General features: G+C 34.6%; 4 protein-coding genes across 6 annotated transcripts; 3 read left to right on the forward strand and 1 right to left on the reverse strand.

The window, feature by feature from the left end:
• Positions 1-6546: 6546 nt before the first annotated feature.
• Positions 6547-9115, forward strand: LOC125831298 (uncharacterized). Of its 2 annotated transcripts, none has more exons than XM_049510495.1 (4): positions 6547-6765; positions 7731-7806; positions 7942-8068; positions 8702-9115. In XM_049510495.1, exons 1-4 carry the CDS (start codon positions 6649-6651, stop codon positions 8874-8876), a joined length of 495 nt encoding a protein of 164 aa, XP_049366452.1. In that variant the 5' UTR covers positions 6547-6648; the 3' UTR covers positions 8877-9115. The 2 variants fall into 2 exon arrangements, with proteins under 2 accessions (XP_049366452.1, XP_049366453.1); XM_049510496.1 differs by lacking the exon at positions 6547-6765 and adding an exon at positions 7285-7303 and having other exon boundaries at positions 8702-9076.
• A 656-nt stretch (positions 9116-9771) lies between these two features.
• LOC125831292 (uncharacterized) lies at positions 9772-12357 on the reverse strand. Of its 2 annotated transcripts, XM_049510489.1 has the most exons (4): positions 11887-12354; positions 10840-10898; positions 10473-10529; positions 9772-10049 (listed from the first exon to the last, which is right to left on the reverse strand). In XM_049510489.1, the coding sequence occupies exons 1-4, from the start codon at positions 12337-12339 to the stop codon at positions 9887-9889; spliced, it is 732 nt and encodes a 243-aa protein (XP_049366446.1). In that variant the 5' UTR covers positions 12340-12354; the 3' UTR covers positions 9772-9886. The 2 variants fall into 2 exon arrangements, with proteins under 2 accessions (XP_049366446.1, XP_049366447.1); XM_049510490.1 differs by lacking the exon at positions 10473-10529 and having other exon boundaries at positions 11887-12357.
• An 808-nt stretch (positions 12358-13165) lies between these two features.
• On the forward strand, positions 13166-17412 carry LOC125831288 (translocase of chloroplast 34, chloroplastic-like). Its single transcript, XM_049510484.1, has 8 exons — positions 13166-13263; positions 14914-15018; positions 15201-15308; positions 15399-15523; positions 15646-15910; positions 16738-16806; positions 17015-17176; positions 17281-17412. Exons 2-8 carry the CDS (start codon positions 14920-14922, stop codon positions 17356-17358), a joined length of 906 nt encoding a protein of 301 aa, XP_049366441.1. The 5' UTR covers positions 13166-13263; positions 14914-14919; the 3' UTR covers positions 17359-17412.
• Positions 17413-18157: 745 nt separating this feature from the next.
• Positions 18158-26081, forward strand: LOC125831297 (ATP synthase subunit delta', mitochondrial). Its single transcript, XM_049510494.1, has 2 exons — positions 18158-18690; positions 25467-26081. Exons 1-2 carry the CDS (start codon positions 18433-18435, stop codon positions 25809-25811), a joined length of 603 nt encoding a protein of 200 aa, XP_049366451.1. The 5' UTR covers positions 18158-18432; the 3' UTR covers positions 25812-26081.
• Positions 26082-26201: the final 120 nt, after the last annotated feature.

Raw genomic sequence — 26201 nt, forward strand, 5'->3', positions numbered from 1 at the left:
TTTCATATGTATTGGCTCACTTAATTTATTACGTACTAGAAGATATGATAGTATACATAGTTTGCCTTCAAGAGAGGCACACATTGATTGCATGTATTTTTTTGACCAAATTTTTTTGTGGGTGATTGTGATGATTTAATTAATTATGTGTGCTAGTTTGAATGGGTAATTATAGGTATTTATAAGTTTAAATGAGGTATGGACCGTGAAATAGAGTTTTTCTATACCCAAACTAACATATGAAGCCAAAATGATGAGCGTTCGAAGTTTCTCTTATTTACAACTACACTAGTGTCTGGTAAAATGGCCATAATGCTTTACTTCAAATATTAAATGATACAAAATTGGAGGCATTTGAAAGAAAACTCATTGACCTACAATTTCATATGTCATGGCTCACCTAATTCATTACGTACTAAAAGATATGGTAGTATACATTGTTTGCCTTTAAGAGAGGCACACATTGATTGCATATAGTTTTTTGACCAAAATATTTTGTGGGTGTTTGTGATGATTTAATTACTTATGTGTGTTAGTTCGAATAGGTTATTATAAGTATTTATAAGTTCAAATGAGGTATGGATCCTGAAATAGAGTTTTTCTATACCCGAAACTAACATCTCAAGCCAAAATTATGAACGTTTGAAGTTTCTCTTATTTACAACTCCACTAGTCTCTAGTAAAATGGTCATAATTCTTTATTTCAAACATTAAATGATAGAAAATCGGTGGCATTTGAAAGAAAACTCATTGAAATATAATTTCATATGTCATGTCCCACCTAATTCATTACATACTAAAAGATATGGTAGTATACATTGTTTGCCTTCAAGTGAGGCACACATTGATTGCCTTTAGTTTTTTGACCAATTTTTTTGTGGCTGTTTGTGATGATTTAATTAATTTTGTGTGTTTGTTCGAATGGGTATTTATAGCTATTTATAAGTACAAATAAGGTATGGACCATGAAATAGAGTTTTTCTATACCCTAAACTAACATCTAAAGCCAAAATTATGATCATTCGAAATTTTTCTTATTTACTACTACACTAGTCTTTGGTAAAATGGTCATAATGCTTTACTTCAAACATTAAATAATTCTAAATCGGTGACATTTGAAATTGAACTCATTGACCTACACTTCATATGTCATGGCTCACCTAATTCATTACGTACTAAAAGATATGGTAGTATACATTGTTTGCCTTCAAGAGAGGCATACATCGATTACATGTAGTTTTTTAACCAAATTTTTTGTGGGTGTTTCTGATGATTTAATAAATTATGTGTGCTAGTTCGAATGGGTAATTATAGGTATTTATGACTTCAAATGAGGTATGAACCGTGAAATACTATACCCGAAACTAACATGTAAAGCGAAAATTATGAACGTTCGAAGTTTCTCTTATTTACAACTACACTAGTCTCTGGTAAAATGGGCACAATGCTTTACTTCAAACATTAAATGATACAAAATCGGTTACATTTGAAAGAAATTCACTTATCTACAATTTCATATGTCATGGCTCACCTAATTCATGGCGTACACTAAAATATATCGTAGTATACATTGTTTGTTTTCAAGAGTGTCACACATTGATTGCATGTAGTGTTTTGATTAAATATTTTTGTGGGTGTTTGCGATGATTTAATTAATTATGTGTGTTAGTTCAAATGGGTAATTATAGGTATTTATAAGTTAAATGAGGTATGGACCGTTAAACATAGTGTTTCTATACCGAAACAAACATCTAAAGCCAAGATTATGAATGTTCGAAGTTTCTCTTATTTACAACTACACTAGTCCTTGGTAAAATGGTCATAATACTCTACTTCAAACATTAAATGATACAAAATCGATGGCATTTGAAAGAATTATACTACTTAATTAGTCATCATAACTATAGTTTGCTATAATTATTACTCACGACTAACATTAACCATTAATTACGTGGGTTGACTCGAGTTTCTATAATTAGCCATGTTTGTATAATCGCCACATTTGTATAATTTGCAACTAACAGTTTTTCGTTTGATTTGTATTTGTATATGACGATGATTTCTTTGATTTTTTAGTTTTATCACCATATACATTCAATCTTTTTTGTATAACTTTTTAAAGTTTGTATAAACGTGTAGTTTTTAGATTTTGTATAATATAATTTATATAATGTAATTTGTATAATATAATTTGTATAACTGTTTAATGTTCATATGTTTATGTTTGTATCAATTTGTTATTTCGAGTTTTATCATATTTATATAATTTCAGACTTTGTATTACTCAATTATACAACCGAATTATTCAAACGTACCCAATAATTATACTATGAGATGTGAATTATACAAATTATTGCCCTCTCTTGCTCGCCTCTATCCTCCCTCTCCCAATTTGGCTCGCCAGATATACAAATACATATGTATACCAGTTACATATATACAATTATCTAACCGATATACGTATACAATTCACCTCTCTCCCACTCTCCTCCCTCTCCCAATCTCGCTCACCACTCTCCTCCCTATAACATGTACCTACAAATTGTAGTTAGCAAACTACAACTATGGAGTGTAATTAAGCTATTTTTGAGTGGCTATATGCGAAATTTCCTCATAACTCTTTTGGTGAGAGGTAACTAAGGCTGGCAAACGGACTGGTTTTTGTTCGGTTCGGTTCCCGTACCGGTAAGTCCGGTACCAGTTGAACCGGTAAGGAACCGGTCTTATAGGTACCGGAATCGGTACCGAAACGGAACCCAGATTTTTATCCGGTTGATCCGGTTCGGTAAGAATCGGTTTCGATCCGGTAAGAAACGGTTCTGGTCCGATTCAACGGTCAATTTAATTTTTTATTTTTATTTTTATTTTTTTAAAAAATTTGAACGTTATAGAGCCGTTGGGCCCTTTTAGCCGTTGGGCTGGGGCCCAAAACGGCTCCAAACAGCCCCCCACCCCTCTCTACCCCTTAACACTATAAATATACTCATATTTTTTCATTTAAATCACAAATTCACAAACTATTTCATTAATATCTTATAAAATCTCTTAATTTTCAATCTCTCATAAATTCATAATTATTATTTTGTGATATTGACTTGGAGTTCGAATTTCGGAGATTTATTTGAAGTAAATCGGAAGCTTCAATTGGCATCTCTCAATTCCGACTTTGGTTATACGTCTACTTTTACGTAAACGTTCGGTACATTCGTTCCAACTTTAATTTTTTATTTGTTTATTAATTAAGTTATTTTATTTTTTTGTTATATTATCTTTGCTTGTTTTTCATAATATTAATTATTTTAAACTTGAACATGAATTTTGAAAAATATAGTGGTAAAAGACCAATGTCGAAAAGAAAAAATAATAGGGGAGGAGGAAATAGTTCTAATTCTAAAAATTTGTCACCTCCTAGATTTAGAATTAATACTAATGATTATACTCATGTTGATGAAACTTCTTTTACACGAGACTCACGACCTATTGAATTTAATTCCGAAAATGAAGTAGATCATGAAACTTTAAATAGATGTTTTACTAATTTTGAGGAAGAATTAGATGAGGAAGTAGAAATAAATGAGGAAGATGATGAGACCCCTACCCCTACTAGTCCGGCTACCGAATTACTGAAACGAGATGAAGTCCCCTCTTTACCTACTTTTTCAAAGACCGTTGTACGTGTTAAAAGATCTTTAGTATGGAAATTTTTGGTACAAAATGAGGAAAAAACTACTGTTACTTGCACGAAATGTAAATTGATCATGAAACATGTAACTACGGGTACACAAGGAGGAATGGGACGACTAAGAACACATTTGAGAAAATGTAATAAAGAATTTGCTCACCTAGATGATATAGAAAGGGCTAATAGAAATGGAATACCTCAACCTGAAAATTCTATGGGAGTTGGAGGTTCTAATATGGTTCAAAGTGTATTAAATATGACTAACCCGGCTAGCTGAAGCACACACCGCACATATAGTAAAGAAAAAGATCGTAGAGAATTAGCTAAAATGGTTGTTGTTTGTGGTTTGCCTTTTTCATTTCCTTCACATCCTGGTTTTATTCAATATATTCGAGAATTGTATAACCCAGATTATAAAGGTATTCCAAGAAGTACAATTAAAAGTGATTTTTTTAAATATCAAAAAGAATATTGTCATTTTCTTCGTTGTTTATTTGTTTATTATGATGGTAGATTATCTATTACTTCTGATATGGGACGTAGTCCTAATGGTAATGATTATTTTACAATTATTGTCCATTGGATTGACCATGAATGGAACATACAAAAACGAATATTAGAATATAAATATGTTGAAGAAACTAAAACCGGTGCTTATATAGCAACAAAAATAGGCTCTATTTTACAATTTTATGGAATATGTGATAAAATAATGAGTGTCACTTTAGATAATGCTTTTAATAATTTAAAAGCAATTGATTATTTAAAATGTAGACTTTGTCCAATTGATAATGATTCTTTTCATATTAAATGTGTCGCACATGTGTATAATTTGATAGTAAAAGATGGTATTTCTCAATTTGGAATTTCTTGTGAAAAAATTAGACTTGCTTGTAATTGGATTTTTAAAGCTAAAATAAAAGCTAGAATTACAGAATTTAAAAATCGTTGTAAAGAATGTGGACTTGAATATAGAAAAGTTCCAAAAGAAGTATGCATTAGATGAAATTCTTTATTTGAAATGCTTCAAGTTGCTTATATTTATCAAGAGCCGGTACAATTAGTTTTTAATGCTCATAATGCGGACCCGAATTTGAGAATTGGCTATGAAGATTGGGAAAATACAAAAGAACTTATTGAATTTTTAAGTGCTTTTTATAAAGCAACAAATGCTGCTTCTGGTCAATATTATCAAACTATTTCTTCTGTTTTAGTAAATATTTGTGCTATTTTATCTGAAATATAAAGGAAAAGATCGATTTGAAGATTCCCTTGCTTTTATGATTGAAAAATTCAAAAAATATTTTTTCCCTATTCCTCAAATCTATTTGACTGCTATTACTTTCAACCCAAATTACAAATTAAAAGGTGTTGAAAGAATGGTTGAAAAGATTTATGCAAATTTAGAAATTAAAGATGATGAAACTCCTAGTGTTGAAGATTGTAAAAGTAGCATATATATAAAAGCTAGAGAGTTATATAATACATATAAATCTATGGAAAAAAATATTTCAATAGTTGAACCTCCATCTTGTAAACCTAGAAGCGATGATACAGATGATTATCTTGAGCTTGAATCATCTACTAATAATGATTTTGATTTATATTTCAATCAGGCACGGGAAAAGATTAGGCATGAAGAAGGACAACTTCAAGCTCCAATATTAGTATGGTGGAAGAATCGTGAAAATCAATTTCCGACCCTTGCTAGTGTTGTTCGAGATGTGCTAGCGATTCAAGCATCATCGGTCGCTTCGGAGCAAGCCTTTAGTGCGGCAAGATTTATGATTGGAGATCATCGATATTCATTAGCAAAGGGTAGTTTGGAAATATCGGTGTTGTTTCGAGATTGGGTCAATGCCGAAAGAAGAAATACCGGACTACCACAATTAAATAGCCAAATAGAAGACGAAATAGATGAAATATTTGGTGATAATAGTGATGATGGTATGGAAGCAATGGAAGAAGAACGACAAATACAAGTTCCAAAAAATGTTTCTTTTGAAATGATACAAAAGTTACGAAAAGATTTTAAAAAGAGTTTCAATTATTAGTACAGTAATTAATATTCAATACCTAGATTATGTACCCTTTGTCTCTTTCTAATATTTGTATTGTACAATTTATTTATTTGAATAAATATACGGCTATTCGCCTTGATTTTCTTTTTAAATAGTCTCTTATATTTAATCCAAATCATTTTAGAAATTTAATTTTCAACTATTTTAATATTAATTTAAAGTTTAAACTTTAATATAAAATTGAATTTTAAGGTTTAAACTTTAAATTCAATATAAACATTAAAATTTAAAATTTAAAGTCAATTTTAAACTTTAAATTCAATATAAAGTTATAAACTTTAAAATTTAAAGTCAATTTTAAACTTTAAACTTAAATTCAATTGAAACTTTAAAGTAACTTTAAAGTTTAAAGTTTTAAATTGAAGTTTTTTAATAATATAATTTTATTAATTAATAATATAATATTATATAATAATTAAAGTTAATAAAAAAATAAAAAAAATTACTGGTACAAAATGATCCGGTAAGAACCGGTTTCGGTCCGGTCCAAACCAGTTCCAATCTGGTAACTAAGGGACCGGATGGAACTTGTGGAAATTTCCGGTAAAACCGGTTCCGGTAAGACACGGTTCCGATAACGAGGATCGGTTCCGGTAAAACCGGTCCTGTCTGTTTGCCAGCCTTAGAGGTAACAAAGATTTCGTGAGATTAGTTGAGATGTGAATATAGTCAATTATAACTGTTGCTGGTTCCGGTGGAAGTGACAATTATTATGTGAAATAATTAAGGTGCGTGAAAATTGACCCGAACAACACACTATTAATTAAAAAAAAAAACAATTGGATCAATTTGAAGCTAAAGGGTTTTTAGGGTTTACAGAGTGCTTCCAATTGGGGGAAGAAGAAGAGGAAAGCTAAGAAGGGAAAATTTCAGTTGAAGGTAGCCATGAAAGGAGGAGGAAGGAAGAATTTGAAAAGGGCTATTGAGGAAGACAATTTTACCCTTGAACAGGGTCAAAGCATTATGCAAGTTGTCGACCTCCGAGGTTCCAATCTTATTCAAGTATGAAAAAAATATTCATTGTAATTTCTTCTTCTTTCTTTGATTATCTATTGTATAATTTATTTTTTGATTTGGGTACGAGTTTTCCGGTCTCAAGATTCAATTTTTCCTATTGTAAATTCATGTTCTTTCTTTAATGTCTGTGTTACAGTGCTTTGTTTTGATTTGGGTTTGAGATTTTTGGTCTAGAATTTCAATAGATTTTACTGTAAGTTCAAGTCAATTCTCTGGTATCTGTTTAAGAATTCATTTTTTTAATCTGGGTTTGAGCTTTCTGGGCTTGCTTTACATACTTGATTTTGGATATTCTGGGCTTGCTTTACATACTTGATTTTGGATATGCATACTCGAGCTGAGGTGAGGTAGTGGTAAAGTCTGCTTAAGCTCTACGAGGAAGACCCCACTTGTGGGATTCATGGGGTATATTGTTGTTACTTGACTGAGGGTCTATTGGAAATAGTCTGTCCACCTTTACAAGGTAGGGGTGTGGCTTTGGACACACCACCCTCCGTAGACCGTACTTGTGGGATTGCACTGGGTATTTGTTTTGTTGTTGAGCTTTTTGGTCTCGAGATTCAATTTTTCCGCAGAAAAATTCATGTTCTTTCTTTAATATGTGTGTTACAGTGCATTGTTTTGATTTGGGTTTGAAATTTCTGGTCTAGAATTTCAATATATCCTACTGTAAGTTTGTGTTCATTCTTTGGTATCTGTTTAAGAACTCACTTTTTTAATCTGGGTATGAGCTTTCCGGTTTTAATATTCAATATTTCCTATTGTAAAGTCATGTTCTTTCTTTAGTATCTGCTTTACAATGCATTATTTTGATTTGGGTTTGAGCCATTGTCTGAAATTTCAGTTTTTTCTATTGTGAGTTTGCGTTCATTCTTTCATATCTGTTTAAGATTTCATTTTTTATCTATGAGCTTCTTGTTCTCAAAATTCCATTTTTTCTTATTGTGAAGGTAATGGATGCTAAAGGTGAAAATTCATTAGCAATATTTCCAGCTAAATTCCAGAAGAGCATGTGGATAAAACGAGGTTTGATCATATAATCCTCTAGAATTTGGGAATTTATTCATCTAGTTGTTGATTTAGTGATGCTCATTTTGTCATTGATTCTGTGAGAATGATGTAAATTGGTTTTCTTCCAGTTCACTATTTTTTCTTTTATAGGCAACTTTGTTGTGGTTGATGAGAGCGGGCGAGAGGAAGCTGTTGAATCAGGTAGAAAAGTGGGATGTGTTGTTACGAAGGTACTCTATTTTGAACAAGTTCGTGTGCTTCAGAAGTCTGCAGAATGGTGAGAACCTAATATTCAAAGAAATGTTTCTATCACCCTTCATTTTTGGTTTAATACACCAACCTCCCCAAACTTCACTTGTGGGATTACACTGTTTATAATGTTGTTGATCATTGATGTTCTGACAGGGAAAAAACTCAGATTTTGCTGATTTGAAGCAATGTCATGTTTCTTCCTTGGATTTTGTATTTCCACTGAAATATGGGCTGTAGGAATCAGTAAATTTTGAATGTGTATGTTCACATCCATCATTTTGGGAGATTTTAAACTTCTTTTTCACCAATTTATTCAGTTCGTTATGTTATAGTAGTTGTCATTTGGATTACAACATGAAAGGCTCTCGCGGCACCTAGTCCTAGATGTATATTATTGCCCCATAAAAGTTTTTGGCACATTGCTATTTCCCCCTCCGCACAGGAAAAGAGTTGAGGTATACAGCCATACTTGACAGTCCCTAGTTTTGATATATACAAGAGTCTGTCTTTGCAGACAATATGTTCTTTTGGAAGGTCATATTACTGCTTACTGTTCTCCCCTCTGCAACACCCCAAACAGAAAAAAAAAGGAAAAGCATGAAGTAAGGGAACTTACCATTTTCAAATAGCTTAATTCTCCGTAAACCTTCTTATGCAGGCCAGAGATTTTCAAATCCATAGCAGTAGAGAGCTCAAAGCAAGATCTAGTGTCACAAATCAAAGAGGATGAAGACTCAAGTGATGATGATGGACTTCCTCCATTAGAAGCTAATACAAACAGAGTAAATCCTTTTCAGATGGAGACGGAATCTGATTCAGATACTGATTCTTGATCATGGCATTATAACTGATACCTTCTTTTTGTGGATAAATCGACCAAGAGTAAAAACATTGTTGTGTCCGAATGCTAATTAAATTTTGATATCTGTAAGAAGATTAGTGACTTTGATACAGTTGATATGCCAAGGAATTTGTAAATTCCTTTTAACTTTTGCAGTGTTTGTTTCATAATATACTATGTATGATCTTTTGTTAAGTTCATCTTGAAAATAACGTAGTCTTCTCATACATATCTCCTATTAAGGTTGCGCGTTTTTTCATTTTGAAATTAACTCGTGATATAATGTGCATTAGCACATAGGAAAGACCCATCAATAGTCAAGTATTGTATCCACTTGCTCATGATGGAGAAAGGTGACAACATTTGTGGTTATTGTTGAATGATTCCTCAATAGAGTCTTGCAAATGCAAGATGTGCAATTCTGCATGCATTGGCTTGAGTTTGATATGTCATCTTATAGAATAAAAACTTCATCCTTAGAACACTAATGTGTCCATACATGAAATCAACAATATATCCAATGTAATCTTACAAATAAGGCGTATGTACATGAAATCATACACAAGTATGGTCCATTTCAAAGCTTGTACTGCAATTACAATGATACTCCATAGTACACATAAGAACAGAGGTTTTACTGTACACATTGATAACATTCGAAAAATGACAGAATTAAAAATGGTTCAGCACTATCCAATAAGCAATATGCATCACCTTCCATCTTTAGCTTCTCCACTCTTTCTTCTGTCAAACTTTGGCTTGCCTATCTTGGGTAGATAAAACAATCTTAGCATTTTGCCTTCACAGCCGTTACGATGTTCTCCTTCAGATATTTGAATTGATAAATTCATAATAATAACACAGAATGAGGGAGGACAAGGAAGCTCCCCAAATGAAACTGGCATACAACATTCCAGCGACAATTGCAGTTGTGAGGTCTCGTCGAAGTTACATGAAGAAATTTCAGTTCTGTTGGCATTACTTGATCATGAAAAATAGAGATTATATTTTAAGGTTTCCTCTTAGTGATGGAACTAATAAAAGCTTTCTACCAGCACATTTTACCATCTGCTCATCCTCTGAGTGGGTAGAAGCAGACCTAGTATACATCATTGTAGTGGATACCAGTACATCATCTCCAAATCCGCATGCTCCGAAAAACGGCCTAGGGAAGTATAGGGTAAAACAATTACAAGCATAGAAGTTTCTCCTTCTAAATAACAGCAGGGAAGTTTTCTTGATCACACATGAACATATAGGACAATTTATCAGATAAAAAGCTCCAACATGGAAGAATGTCTATTAGGAATTTTAATCAATTCACTCTTGAGCAAATAGTTTTAGTTTAAAGTTTCAAGGATCAGTTTTGCAAGGATGTCTGCATTGTATGCCAAAATTGTTAGCTTATACATATTCATGCAACAAAGACATAAAGCATGCCAAAAAGAAACTAATGATTAGATCAACACAAATATCTCTTAGTCCATTATAGTGGTTGCTTGGATGAGACAAATGCGAAGCATCTTATTCAGCATAATAAATTTAAGGGAAGAAACAAATAAAAGTAGCGAACAAGTAATGAACTCACTTCTGTTGATCAGAACAGAGGGCTGCTATGTCATATATGTCTCTGTTCACAAGAACCCTGCCAGAAAATTGAGCTTCATGAACTTGAGCAAGAAGGTCAAAAGGAGAACTCGTGAAAGCATTATACATCTACAGAGTCTAGCTTGTAATTAGCAAAAGAAGCTTCAATAACTATGGTTAGAATGAAGATAGAAAGAAATTAGTTTTTCCTTTTTCGATTGGGGAGTGAGAGAGGGGGTTAATGTTCCAATATGAAATTTCAAACCATTATATGTGAAGAGCTTATAGGTTGTATCAGCCTCTGCCTATATGTGCCTATAGGGCCTGTAGGCTATAAGAATATAATGAAAACAAGACAGCATAGCAACCTTAGTATCCTTTGAACTATCTTCCTGCCAATGCCTCTTCTTCTTAGTGAAGGGATGACCTGCAAATTACTGAAGCACAATCACATGAATACTCCATAGATTATAAATATCCCAAGATATCAGAACTAAAGTTACATGCTGGCACTGTATTCCAGATTTTCCTCACTGCGTTATGCATTCCCTCAACACCCCAGCTGGCCAGAAGATCCTTTACTGAAAAGGGCAGTAACCTATTTTTTCTTCTTCTTTTAAAGTTCATTGGTAACTTTAGCATGTATAATACTGCACAGAAGTTCGACAGATGATCTTGAGCCTAAACTTGGCCTTGAATTTAAGAGTAATGCAGATGCCATTAACTTTTAAAATGAATACGCACGAAGGATTTGGTTTTAGTATTGGTAAAAAGACGCTGCATCGTGCATGCATGTCACACACCCTCCAAACTTTACCTTTTCCCTTTTTCAACCTTACCATTAGTAGAGATTTAAACATAATACAGTACAAACCAAAAATAACTCTCAGTACATCAGCAATCTAATTGCATTGATAAAGAGCAAACTTTAATGGAGGCTCAGCCACACGTCCTTCAAACGTTCCTAAAAATGCTCTAATTTTCAGTACTAGATATATAATATCAACATCCAAATTAATTGGAATCCCCTATTCAATCCTCATCACCAGTCAGCTAATAATGATAGTTGTCCTCCTATGAACAAGTTCAATCAAACTATAGCAACCCTCCTCCCTTTAAACCCCAGAGGATTTGGTTTTCAATAATATTCAAGTGTTGCTTAATATAACAACGGAAAAAAGCCTAATATACCCCTCAACTTTGTAAACTTTATGATTTAGAGCTAATATATCCTTCGTTACAAGAGTGACTCACATATACCTCTATCGTTACCTAAATGGCCCAGATATATCAGCTACAATCATATTCCACATAAAGATATTCTTTTTACCAACTACAAGCAAATAATTCAACCAATTCACATTCACATAAAAAGATTAAAAAAAACACAATTGTATATCAACTTTTAATTTTACCATAACATCATAAATTGCAGCAGTCAACCCGGAATCAGAAACAGCACGTCCAAATCCAACCAATTCTCCATTTCCCGGCGTCACAGGCACCACTTTCCCGATCCAATCTCCACCAATACCCGTTAAACCCGACCCAGATACATTCTCCGGAGCCAAATCGGGTCTCGTAAACACCGAAGCAACAACGTAGCTATGAAGTAAAGCTTTTCGGAGCTTGTCGATATCTACCGGCTCAACTCTACCTTCTGAGTTCAGTTTCGGAAAACGGTGACAAGAATGGTTGCATACAGAATAGAGGTCTCTAAGGTGAATTGGATTTACGTCGTTAGGGTTTGTTGAGATGAATAGTGGCGGTGGCGGTGGCGTTGGCCTGATTTGAGAGACTGTTGGCTGAGTGAAGCGGCGGAATTTGGAGGGAAGATAACCGCCGTGCACGGCGGCGGCAACTGCCATGTTTTTTTGGGTTTTTTTGGTCTTCCTTTTTTACCCTTTATCTATTTTGGCTTTTGGATAATTTCAACTAACTCCCTTGAAACTTCGGTAACTATACTTTACTCCCTTGTAGTTTTTAACATTATCCAAAATTTCCTCAATCTTTTTTTTAAGCACATCAACACCATAAATATTTCAATTTTGAGAGTGTACGTGTAGATACTTTAATTTGATTTTAACATACAACCAAATGCTTCAACTCATTTTCATTGTGTCTCATAGACACTTGATGCTTACATGACACATAAATTTTTAAAAGTATTAACTATTTCAATCAATTGATAATTATATTAGTAAAAATTATTGACCAAGCTCCAATGTAAACGTATTTATGATGCACAATCGAACACTTAAAAAAGTAAACCTCTTGAAACTAAGCCTCACACATGAATTTTAGAACATTTTGCAAATGCCCCGTCTAGAGATGAGCCTCAAATGAATCATGAAAATCACTTTAGAACATTGATTTGACATAATTAAAAAGTCATAATCTTAGCTAAAGTATTCACAATTTATGAGTTATTATAATATTTATGTGACTTAGTCATTATTATTAAAGTTTGATTTTTCTATTTTCTATCGAGGAGTGTTGTAACTTGTCTCAATATAAGGTGCTTTTTATACTTCAATTCATGTGATATTATTTGATTATATTTAAATTTTAACGATTCTTTTCTCTCTAAAATTCCAAGCGGAGCCTAGAGAATTTTAAAATTTAAGTTATAATTATATCATTTTTCTGAGGGAGGCTGGGGTAGGGTGGGGGCTAACACATGAAAACGATAAGGCCGTTCTCTTTCCATAAACCCTTCCTTCATAACTACTACACTGAGAAGTGAGAATACAGACTCCCAAACAAATACAAGCTATTTACCGATCTTATTGGTGAGTTTCTCTATAACTTTCGTTTTTCTAAATTTTCATTTTGTAATCCTTAAATATAGTAAGTACTATTTGTGATTTAGGGTGAGTTTGCTTAAACGAGTGCTGTAATTTTGCTTTATTCTTCATTTTCTTGCAGCTTTACTTGTTTTAATGGCATTCCATATGACCAACATTTTAGGTTTATCTAGAACTAATTCTCGTTATTTGTGCACCCACGGATTAATGAAGTGGGTTAAGAACTATGAGGTGGCAGGTTCAAATTTCAGCGGAGACGAACATATCATGTGATTTTGTCCTATATGTCCTAAAATTAGTGGATAGAGGTGGAATGAGGTGGTAGGTATCCCTAGGTACACATAGTTATCTAATATCTATTGTTGGTGGGAGGTCTCCCATGTAGACATAGTTATTTGATATCTATTGCTAGTGGGAGACGGTAGGTATCCCAAGTAGATAGAGTTATCTGATATCTGTTGCTAGTGTGTTGCTGGTGGGAGACTAGGTATCTCCTAGGTAGATAGAATTATTTGACATCTCTTGTTGGTGGGAGACAATAGGTATCTCCTAGGTAGATAGAATTATCTCATATTTGTTGCTGGTGGGAGACGGTTGGTAACTCCTTGGTAGACAGAGTTATCTGGTTGGTGTTGCTGGTGGGAGGTGACAAGTAATCAAGTGTAATTAGTCAAGGTGCCCGCAAGCTGGCTTGGACACTACGGTTATAAAGAATAATAAAATCTTGTTATTTTTGTTTATTTAGTATGATGATGGAGTTGGCGCAAGCTGGCTCGGATACCATGATTATTGATAAAAATAAATAAAATTCTTGTTACTTGTTGTTTATTTTTATTTTATTTAGTATGATGATGGAGCTGATTTCTTAGATGGTCACTAAACTAATCATTATATTCTCATAAAGTCACTTTCTATGATATGATGATATAAAATGAACCCTACGACGATGATATAAAATGAATTTAAATGAAAAAAGTGAGATTCATATAGCCGACTTAACTTTTTTGGGGCTAAAGTGTAGTTATTCTTGTTGTATGCTTGACTGGTCCAAATAGGTTATACTAACTAATTGGGACGAAGGTTTAGATTAGTTAGTGATTTGCATGTCAACAAGGTTAAATGTGAGTTTTAGAGAACAATAATTTGTGGTAATAAGCAAATTATTTAGTATTGGAATGATATCAATATGTGTTTGTTTAAATAGAGAGACAGAAAGTAGAGGATCATATTAGAACCCCAACAAATTTGGGATTGAGCATAGTAGATTAGTTTTTGGTTTTTGATTGGAGTTAGTTCCCTAACTTTAGATGTTCCCTTTATATGTGCCGGTGGGAGGTAACATGTATTTCGTGGAGTTTATTGAGGTGCGTGCAAGCTGGCCCAAACGTCATGGTTATATAAATTTTTTAGATATTTCTTTGTTCAATCGACTAGGCAAATTATGTATGTCTAAATAGAGTGGCCTAAAAGTAGAGGATCCATATGAGGACCCCGATAGTTTGGAATTGTGGCGAAGTTGATTGGAGTTATTCCCCTAATTTAGATATTCCTTTGCTCAATCTACATGTCTACTTACTGTACCTTCTCTAATTTCATCACATTTTAGTTCTAACCTAGAATTGTTTTGCATGCTAGCTATCAATGGCATCTCAGGTGATAAGAGAATGGGTTGGATTTCAGCAGTTTCCTTCAGCCACTCAATCGAAGTTAATTGAATTGATACGGAAATTGAAGCAGGAGGTTAGAGTCTCTCTCGTTACCAGATATGCTAATTTCTATCTGTCTTTTCTGGAGTGAACAGTTATGTTTTTTAATGTCTAGTCTAGATGAGACTTATGCACAATTATTTGGCTGATGTGTGGCTTATCCTTCTGCAATTGAAATTTAATGTTTTCCGATTACTTTATATTCAATTGTTGTAGAGTGTAAGTACATTGACAATCCTAGTAATGGGGAAAGGTGGTGTCGGAAAATCTTCAACTGTTAACTCAATTTTAGGGGAAAGAGCAGTTGCTGTCAGTGCGTTTCAGGTACATACTGCTACAGAATTTAGTTGAAAGTGAAACCTTAGATGCTTTCTTGAGGTTTAGGGCATTGAAATAAGGTTTCTTGTTTTTCAGTCAGAAACTCCAAGACCAGTGATGGTGTCACGTTCATGGGCAGAATTTACATTGAACATTATCGACACCCCCGGGCTGGTTGAAGGAGGATATGTCAATGACCAGGCTCTTGATCTCATAAAGAGGTAAGTATTTACTTTCATAACTTCTCTTGCTCCAGTTGTCTGGTAGGGATGCCTAGTCCTTTGTCTGACTTTCAACACACCTGTCTCACTAATGAATTCTTTCGGTAACTGGATCCAACCAGGTTCCTCCTGAACAAGACAATTGATGTTTTGCTCTATGTGGATCGTCTTGATACATATAGAGTGGACAATTTGGATAGGCAGATTGTGAAGGCCATAACAGATAGTTTTGGCAAGGAAATATGGCATAGAGGACTTGTGGTCCTCACACATGCTCAGGTCTCCCCTCCTGATGGATTGAGTTATGACGAGTTCACTTCAAGAAGATCAGAGGCGCTTTTGAAAATTGTCCGCCTGGGAGCTCGAATTAGGAAACAAGAGGTTAAGGTGTGTCAGGATCACTACTTTCTTCTTTTCTTGAAGCAGATTTTCAGGGTTCTTACAATCTTGTTCCACTTTCCTGGGTCAAATTTTCTTTGGCACAACACAATTTGCATTTGGTATCTACCTTTCATTTTTGTGCCAAATTGAATTCCGTTTATAAAAGAACAGCTGGAGTTTATCTAGTCAGGTTAAAGGAATGGTACATAGATACTGGAGCCTCTCTTGAGTTCCCTTCACTCAAAGATGCCTGTTCCTAACATTCATACTAGGATGATCTCACTCCATTTCACTCCACTTACTTCCTTTCGGAGCCAATTGAGCTGATGTAACTCAATTGAACACGAATAAGATCGAGAGAGGAGTTGTCTATTTAAAATGTTCACTTATCAATTAATGGTGCCAGTTAAGCAGCTATGCAGATTATCCAGATCTTATCTCATCTTTTTGTTCGTGTTTCTTTCAATTTTGCTACATGATATCTTCTGAACTCATCATGTCTCCACCTTTGCACACCCCGTGTGTGTGTGCGCGCGTCCGTGAGTGGTGGTGGATCATATGTATTGTTTTAGATAACTTGAACTTCAGTTTTAGAAGCCACCAACGAACCGTGATAGTGATGAAAAGCTGTCGTTCACCTTCTTTTTTTCTGTCTGTATGAGTGAGCAAGAGGATGTAGTAGAGCAGTCAGCTGGCAAACATGCCATCTTGCTTAGCACCCTACTTGGAACAGTGATTATATATTTCTTTTTGTTTTGTTTTAATGGTGCTTATTATAGAAGTATCCTTCATAGCTGTTCCTTTTTACTTATCTTACTGTCATTGGTTTTTAGGCTTCTTCAGTTCCTATTGTTTGCGTTGAGAACAGTGGGAGATGTAACAAGAATGAACTTGACGAAAAGGTTAGATATGTGTGGCATTGGCTTCTTAAGTTTTTCTAATATATGATGTTTGTTAACATGGTATGCATCCGAGGGTCTATCGGAGACAACCTCTCTACCCCACAAAGGTAGGGGTAAGGTCTGCGTATATTCTACCCTCCTCAGACCCACTTGCGTGATTACACTGGGTACATTGTTTTGTTGTAACGTGGTATGCATGGTTCAACAGATTCTACCGAATGGAACTGCTTGGATACCCAATTTACTCCAAACTATTACTGAAGTTGTCGTAAGTGAAAGCAAGGGTATCTTGGTTGATCAAAAATTGATCGAAGGACCAAATCCTAACAACAAGGGCAAACTGCTGATTCCTCTTATCGCAGCATTCCAGGTGAGCTTTCCGCCTAAAGTTGTCTCCGTTGCACTAGTAAACACGCGATTCTTGTATTGACCACAGCTAACATTCCCCCCTCCCCCGACTTTTTTCTCTGGCAGTATTTCTTTGTTGTGAAAAGGATCCAGAAGTGGATCAAGAACGATATTGCAAGAGAGAGCAGACCTTCATGGGCATAAGCAAACCCATCGGGATGAGCCTCGTTACCAACTAACTCAATTTCCCTTCTGGTTTCCTTGTCATAAGTTCTTCATTTTTGGTAATATTGTAGCAGTTGTAGTCAGCGATATTAGTTGTATGCACCCAATGAATTCCTATTTCTTTTGTTGAGACAGGTTTTACCCTTTCCAAATATTTTTGTTCAAGTTATTGCAGTGCCCACTTTTATCTAGTTTTTCTGTCTGGTATCGTGCACCTTACGTTCATGATATCTACATTCAATTGTGCTTTAGCGACCGTCCAAGAACTTGTAAATATAAATATGCAATGAATATCTTATATGCGCGAGGAAGTTTTGTATCGAACAAGAAATGGAAACTTGATTATATACTATGATTGTCAAGCTTAACAAATAGTAAAAAATTGTCATATATAAAATTAAGGACATTATTCTTTTATTTTTATTTTATATATATAATAACATAGTTTTCATTTTGGAATGTAAATGATGTTTGACTTGGTTCTATTTTTATGCTACCACTTTTATAATTTTAAGTTGAATTCATCATACAATTCAACTTTAAAATTTTGACATAATCTACTTTTTATTAAAATAAATCTTCATGAAAATTTTCTTTTCACTAATTTACTTATTAACATAAGTCAAAATTAACATCATAAACATATACCAACTAAAATAGTCAAATAAAAAGAACGAACTAATATCAATTTTTGCTATGTCTTAAATTATTTATCGTATTTGCATTTTATACATCCTTTACGAAAATATAAATTAGGAGGATCTTTTGATTATTTTATTCTTATTATGTCTTATAATATAGTTTTTTTAGTGAGATATTTGTAATTTTTATTGGTAATTAATTCGAATGATAAAATGATAAAAAAAATTAATTTTATTTTAAAATAACAAATAATTTGATATTTAATTTAACTATCTTTATAAATTTCCTTGCATTTGGGCCTAGTATAGATCCAAAAGGTCAGTCGTTTCCATCAAACCCTCGTTCTTTTTGCTAAACTCCGATCACTTTCTGCAATCGCCGTCGATCTCCGTCGCGTAATCTCACCGAACAATGTTTCGACACGGTTCTCGATTCCTAGCCAGAGCCACCACGATGACGTGGCGCCGTCCATTTGCAACCGACCTGCAGGCGGGGTACGTTGCAGATTCCAACTTCACGGAAGCTTGGAAGAAAGTTGTTCCCAATGTGGACCCACCGAAAACTCCATCTGCGTTTATGGCTCCTAGACCGGCTACTCCATCGTCGATTCCGTCTAAGCTTACTGTCAACTTTGTCCTTCCTTACACTTCTGAACTCTCTGGTAAAGAGGTAATATGGATAGTCAACTCTTCCTTTTGAATTCCTTCATTTATGATATGTGATAGGTGTTTGCAGTGTCGGAGCTGTACGAATCCATAAGGAATGACGGTAAAGAATCTAATTCTCGATTTGAATTATAGATTGGAATTTTTTTTATGATTACAAATATGTAGAAAATGTTTGAGAAGATTGTAGTGATAAGAAAACTGTTTGACTTTCCAAATGGTGATATTGTAGTATAAAATAGAAGAAAGGGTGTACTATACTCCATCTAGATTCAACTGATTTGTAGTTCATGAAGTTATGCAGAAAAAATGTTATTTTGCATGCTTAAATGTACATGGATCCCAACTCCATAGTTTCTGTTGAGGCAAGAGAGGGTTGGAAAGAGGTTCAATGCCATCTTCATAGCCTTAAGGTCCTCAACTCCCAAGAAGATTGAAGCTGTGGAGTTTTTTAGGGATTTCTGGCCTGTAAGTTTGATTGGGAGCCTCTACAAGATTATCTCAAAGATATCAACCGAGAGTCTCAAAAAGGTGGTTTATACTGGTGTACAAGCTGGTTGATAATGACATATGGATTTATAAGGGGAAGGCCAAACATGGATGTTGCACTAATAGGTAATAGCCAATGAGTGCCTAGACACAAGACAATTAGGGAATGCACCGGGAGTCCTTATAAGTTAGAAATTGAGAAGGCTATGCTCATGTTAAGTGGAGTGTTATTGCCTATATGCTTAAGGAAATGGGTTTCAATAGAATATAGATAATTCGGGTGAATTTTTATGTGAGCATTGTTAAGTGCTCTATAATCATAAATGGAATTCTTGAAGCAATCTTTTTTGTTTGAAGTGACTTGAAACAAGGAGATCCCAATTTCCTCTCCATATTCATTTTACTGATGGAAGGTTTCAGCAGAATGTTGAGAGTGAATGACATAAATGGATGGTTACGGGGATTAAGTTTAACAAACAACTAATGTAATATAAAAGTCTCTCACCTATAGTATGTGGATGATGCCCTCGTCTGTTGTGATGATGTAGAAGATCAAGTAAGTCATTTGAAATTGATTCTAGTGTTTTTGAAGCAAACTATGATCTTTATATTAAATGGAAGAAAAACCTGTTATCAGTCAATAAGGTGCCAAACAATGCTAGCTTGGTTGGAATTCTTGGTTGTCTGATACTTTGCCCACTATGCATTTGGGTTTCCTTTAGGTTCAAGACACAAAGTTGAAGGGATATAGCAAAGAGGGTTGGAAATATATGAAAAGCAGCTTGAAAGCCTGAAGAAATCATACATATCCTTTGGTGAAGTATTAGTAATTAATAACAGTGTGTTGGATTCTTTACTAACTTGTGTGATCTCCTTGTTTCCTTTGCCAGCCAAGATTGAGAAAGATAATTAATAAAGTGAGAAGAGATTTCTTATGGCAAGGTAATAATAAAGGGAAAGATAATTAGTAAAGTGAGAAGAGATTTCTTACGGCAAGGTAATAATAAAGGGAAGTCCTTTAGCTTGGTCAAATGGAATACCCTTGTCAAGAATAAAAAAAATTGAGGATTGGGTATCAAAGATCTAAGGGTTTAGTAATGAAGTGGCTATGGGGATTCAATTATAAAAAAAGAGGCCTGTTAGCGAAATGTACAAGAACAAAAAAAGAAGAATTAAAGCACAAACTTAAAAAGTTCACACACTTAATTTGGGTGAATTACTAACATCCTGCCATGTTAGCACTAGGTGTCCACGAGACATACCCATGTCAAGTTGAATTGTCTAGTTTATCACTGGGTAAGTTCAAGTATCAAACTGGCAGTTGGGGCCAAATTTGAGGGTCTGTCCATCTATTTGGCCAAAAAATGTACCAAGTTTAAGTGTCTGTCCATTTAGTTGGCCAAAAATAAAGCACTCCTGGCTCCCAGAATCTTGTCTACTTGGCTAAATGGGATACTAGTTCATTCAAATGGGCTCAATGCTCAAGTTTTTGAAATATTGGTACAAGTCTACATTGATTTATTTAAGTCCAAATATGTGGATTAGGTCTAACTTCATCTTTGGATTGAACACTTAATTTGGGCTTTACAAATTAAATAAGTTCAATTTATTAGTTTTAAGCTTAATGGCTACTTCATTTGGAGGACCAAGCTCATGCCTATGTATCTAATGACATGACATTCCAATCAAGTCACATGCCAATAAAATAATGTCATGTGTGGAAGTGATGTGGCATGACAAGTCAACATAAAGATGAATCGAAGGTTGCCAAGTGTTCAGATAACATGGTTCATCCAATCAAATACAATCTTATCACATAACATTTGTGATAGGTTTGATGGCTCATTTGAACCAATCAAATTGAAGAAAAAAGATTGTACTCGTTACAAATTCCTTTATCCTACTACTATAAATAGGGTCTCCATAAGGCCAAAAAAAACAAAAATACATCAAGCAAGCTGAATGAAAGCCACATAAATTCCAAATAAAAACATGCCTTTTCATCCATGATCAAATCCAACAACAAAGTTGTTGTTAAGATTCTTGAGTAAAAGAATCAAAGAATGTCATTTGTAGATCTTGTGACATTCTAGGAATCATAACTCATATTGCCTCTTTATATTGTTATCCCATGGATGGGAATATCCCCTGAGATTAGTTATCCCACCATTTATATGAGATAACTAATCCCATCATTTTAGTACAAATAGTGGGATAAATAATTCTGGAACTAATTAATACCTCTAACCAGATATAGGGTACAAAAATCCTGCATTTTATCCCAACATTGTTATCCCTTATCCCTTGTACCAAACGACCCCTAAGTGTCTCTTGCCAAGTCGTAAGGAGGAGACACTTATATACTTCTCCGTAGAGCTTCAAGAAGAGAGTGCTTTGTGTACTTCTCTCTTAAAAGCTTGAATAATGGACATGCTATGTACTTCTGCCCCCCATCTCACGTCAAAGCTTGAAATATGGAACACTTCACGACTTCTTGGTGAATGTTTGAAGGATGGAGCACTCCATGTTTTCCTTCATCAAGTCGTGTTAAAAAGGTGCTTCAATGCGCATGCACTTTATTGTCAAGTTGCAAGTGAAGGTTGTTCCACTTAAAGGGTGGGATGTTTGACGTATTTCTCTGCCAAATATTGATTAATGTGATGCTCACATACTTTCCACCAAATCTTGAAGGATCAGATGCCTCGTGTACTCCTCCTTTGAGTCTTGAGAAGAGGACGTTTCATACACTCATTCGCTAATGCAAGAAAAGTATGTTCCACATACTTTTTTGTTATAAATTGAAATGTCAGAACATACAATTTACATCTTTCGTTAAAGATTGGATAGGTTGAAACATGCCATGTACCATTTTGCTGGAGCTGGGATGGGAAACTCTTTCAACACTCATATGTAAGCATCAAAAGAGAAAAAGGAAAAAGAAATTTGTCCGACTGGGCATGCCAAATTTTTTTGTTGAACACAAATTCAAAATATTCAAGATAAGAAAAGGTTACAAATTACAATATTTAGTATTATATAGAGACGATACGAGCTACAATCTCTATGATAGCACTGGATCTACAAATGACATCTCTTTTGATTCTTCTCACAAACATCGATTCAAGGGCTCTTGGCTTATTATGGAAGGGATGAGATCTACCACAAACTAGGATTTTAGATTAACTTTCATGAACAAAAGAATTGAAAACGCCTGCTTGAAGTGTTGACTTGAACTTTGTTCGATTTATTGCTGACTAAGATCGCAGATGTAGAAGAAGATTTTGAAAATGCTTTTCTTTAGAGCTCCTCTAGCTTTCCTTTAGCTTGCTTGATGTATTTTCAAATTTCTTTGGCTTTAAGAGGATTCCTATTTATAGTTGCACGAGAAGGTAGTTCGTGATGAATTCTTCAATTTGATTGGTTGGCTTGAGTCATCAAATCTATCACAAAAGCTGTGATAGTGTTGTATTTTTATTGGTTGAACCATGTTATTTGTACACTTTTCCGCCTTTGATTGGTCTTTACGTTGACTTGACATGCCACATCATTTGAGCATGTGGTATTGTTTCATTGGCCTATGATTTGACTTGGATGTCATGTTTTTGAATATGTCGCTTGAGTTTGGATGTCCGAATGAAGTAGATCTTGGACTTGAAATTAATGAAATTGACTTCTTTTATTTGATAAGTCAAATAAATTGTTCAACCCAAATGAAACTGGATGTAAGTTTAATCCATGTAATCAGACTTAAAAACTAATCGAATAAATTTTAAGTGCTTACAATGAGATAGATGGTTACTGGTGTACCAAGAAAGCTAGAACTACTCATGGGGTGGCAATCTAAAAGAGTATAAAATCCTTGCGTACTGATTAAAAAAAGATCTGTGCAGCCCATAGTTTTGGAGAAAATTAGTTTCAAAGTTGATGATGGTAGGAAGATCTTATTGGGCATTAGCTTTTGAAGTAACAATTTCAAGATCTTTTCAGATAGGTATGGTTAACTGAAGTTTTTTTTGGAAGATGGTAGAACAGATGAGCTTAGAACATAACATATAGAAGGCATTTGAATGACTGATGAACCCAGTAGCTGAACTCTATAGTTCACTGGTTTCTTCTCAAGGTTTTCTCTAGTAGTGAAGACAAGTTACTATGGAGATTGGATAATACACAACGAAAGCTGCTGTACAGTTAATTCTTGCTATAGGATGCTGACAAGCAAGGATCAATAAATTGGATCATGTTATCGGAGACAAATACGGTAGACAAAAACGCCTTACAAGGTAAGGTGGCTTGTTTCCATGGATTTTTGCTAAGGAAGCTTGCTTAACATGGATCACCTTTCAAAGAAGACATTTCCTGCTGTGTGATGTTACTTATGTGAAGAACAACCAGAAACTCAATCATTTGTTTCTACACTGTCAAGTAACATACCAGCTATGACACCGTTTTTCCATATTTTTATGCCCTTGTTGGGCAATGCCTGACACTGGTGCAGACATTTTAAGATGTTGGAAAAGAAAGGTGACAAGCAAAAGAACGTTTTAAGATGTTGGAAAAGAAAGGTGACAAGCAAAAGACAACCAAATTGAAATGGAGGGAGTACTATCAAGTTAGTTGCCCCCAAGGCCTAGCTCAAGTGGCAAAAGGTGGAGGATTTGTGGCTTAGGTCGCAGGTTCATGCCCCACACCATGCAAAGCGAAGCCTGGTATTTAAGTGGAGAAGGGTAGAGGGGCGGGCCCATTATCCACCTAGTTTAGAAGGTTGTGATTGGTCCAAAGGGTGGGTCACAGACGGATTTCTCAGTTATCAAAAAAAAAAAAAACTATCAAGTCAGTTGAAGATATCAAATAAAATAAAAAGTGTGCCCTCTTTAATATATTAAACTTTTAGATGGTGATCACACACCTCAATATTACATCAGAGTAGTTAGAGGTTTTATGTTCAAGTGTCATTGTCATAAAAAAATTTCAATGTGCTTGGCTCATGAAAAAGAATCAGGCCCGGATGCGAAAGTGTGTTGAAGATGTAATTAAATAAATCAAAGTGCAACCATTCTAACAATTTAAGCTTTTAAATGGGTGACCACACAACAAATAGAACTACTCTTACTAGTTTGAGTTAAGGAGATGGGGCATATTTATAATTTACATTTTGGGAGACATTCTAAAATGTTAAGCAGGCCAAGTGGGACAATATGAGTACCCACTCTGGATATTGTTTTTATACTGTTTCCTAAGGGATCAATTGGATTACAGGAAGTTTTTGTGGCAGTGACAGTGAGTCAAATCTAAGCTTCATGAAGGTTTTTTTTAAACTGCAGCCTTTTTGCATCTTAGAGCCTTGTTTGGATTGGCTTATTTTAGGTGCTTTTAAGCCAAAATAGCTTTTAAGCACTTTATAAGTGTGTGGGTTTAAAGAAGTGCTGTTAAGCACTTGTTTTTATGCCAAAAAGACAAATAAGCCAAAAGCTAAAAGCCCGTCCAAACAGGCTCTATTCTTGCTAAATACTCCGTCCGTCCCAAAATAAGTGTCACTTTAGCAATAAAAATTTGTCCCAAAATAAGTGTCACCTTAGGAACTTAAGACAAAAATTAGTATGTTTTTCCAAGTATACTCTTGTACTAAAGAACTACTTATTAGTCATGCTCAATTCTCAAGAAACATTAAATAGGGTTAACTTAGTGAACTATACCTTTCTATTTATTATTTTTCTTAATGAGTATGATTATTGCTAAAGTGACACTTATTTTGGGACGGAGGGAGTAGTAATTTCATGCAGAAATCCTTGTGAAATCTTCTTTTCTGGGAGTGAATTAGTTAGCAGTCATTGTTGTGGGAAAAACAACTTCTCTTCAATTTGTATATTTAAATTTGGTTTTTCTTGGTCTAAGTGATCAGTTTATGCTACAAGGCAATAATGCAACAACTTTTTTTTTGAAAATGAATAATGCAACAACCTTAATATAGCAGTTCAATTGGTCTTAAATTTACGCGGAGTCTTGCTGTCTTTTGACAAACTTGTCGTTATCAAAATTTGGGTTAATTTCCGAAGGTGCTCCACAAATTGTTGATAAGTTTCAGTTTCTTACTGTAGTCTCATTAAGTTTAGTATTATATGCTGACTATTTAATAAACCAGAGACATTTTCTAGCTCAATGTTTCAACAGTTGTCAAATTATGTGGGAATACTTGTGTGAGGTTTAATAGTATGCTTATGATGAATGTGCATCAATGGCTCTGAAAATCTGATTCAAACTTTGATCACTCCTCTCTTTTGCATTATTATCCAGGTTGACATGGTTATAATCCCCGCAACGACAGGACAGATGGGTGTTTTACCTGGGCATGTAGCAACAATTGCTGAGCTGAAGCCTGGTATCTTATCAGTTCACGAGGGCAACGATGTGAACAAGTACTTTGTGAGTGGTGGATTTGCATTTGTTCATGCAAATTCTTTTGCGGATATAATTGCTATTGAAGCTGTACCACTTGATCGCATCGACCCCAATTTGGTTCAAAAGGGCCTCACTGATTTCACTCAGAAGCTAAACACTGCATCAACCGATGTAGAAAAAGCTGAAGCCCAGATTGGAGTTGATGTACACAGCGCCCTTAATGCTGCTCTCACTGGTTAAGCAAACTGCAATACAGTCTTTGTCCTTGGTGAATTCTGTTTTCCTTTGTGTCCGATTGATCAACTTCTTCACCCTTTTTGCATAAGCTGATAATGATGATGATTTCTGTTTTAAGTCCTGCATTACTCGAATAAATGATTTGGACAAGGTTCCTTACATGTTTTATTTGCTGCTATATAAGCTGTAAGCTAAACTGCAGTAATGAGAATAGATTGTTCAAAAAGAATTATCCAGTTGTCTCATGCTCCCTAATTGCTATCTTGGGATGCACTTTTTGTGTTGGTTCCCAGTTCTCACTCCGTGTCTCTGTAATTGCTGTTACAGAGCTTTACGTACATTTAATTTCTGTCTATTTCATGCTGTCTGCTAAAGAAATAGACATAACGTTGT

The sequence above is a fragment of the Solanum verrucosum genome, unplaced genomic scaffold (assembly GCF_900185275.1).
Source record: "Solanum verrucosum unplaced genomic scaffold, falcon-dt-bn FXZP01000049.1, whole genome shotgun sequence".
Lineage (NCBI taxonomy): Eukaryota > Viridiplantae > Streptophyta > Magnoliopsida > Solanales > Solanaceae > Solanum > Solanum verrucosum.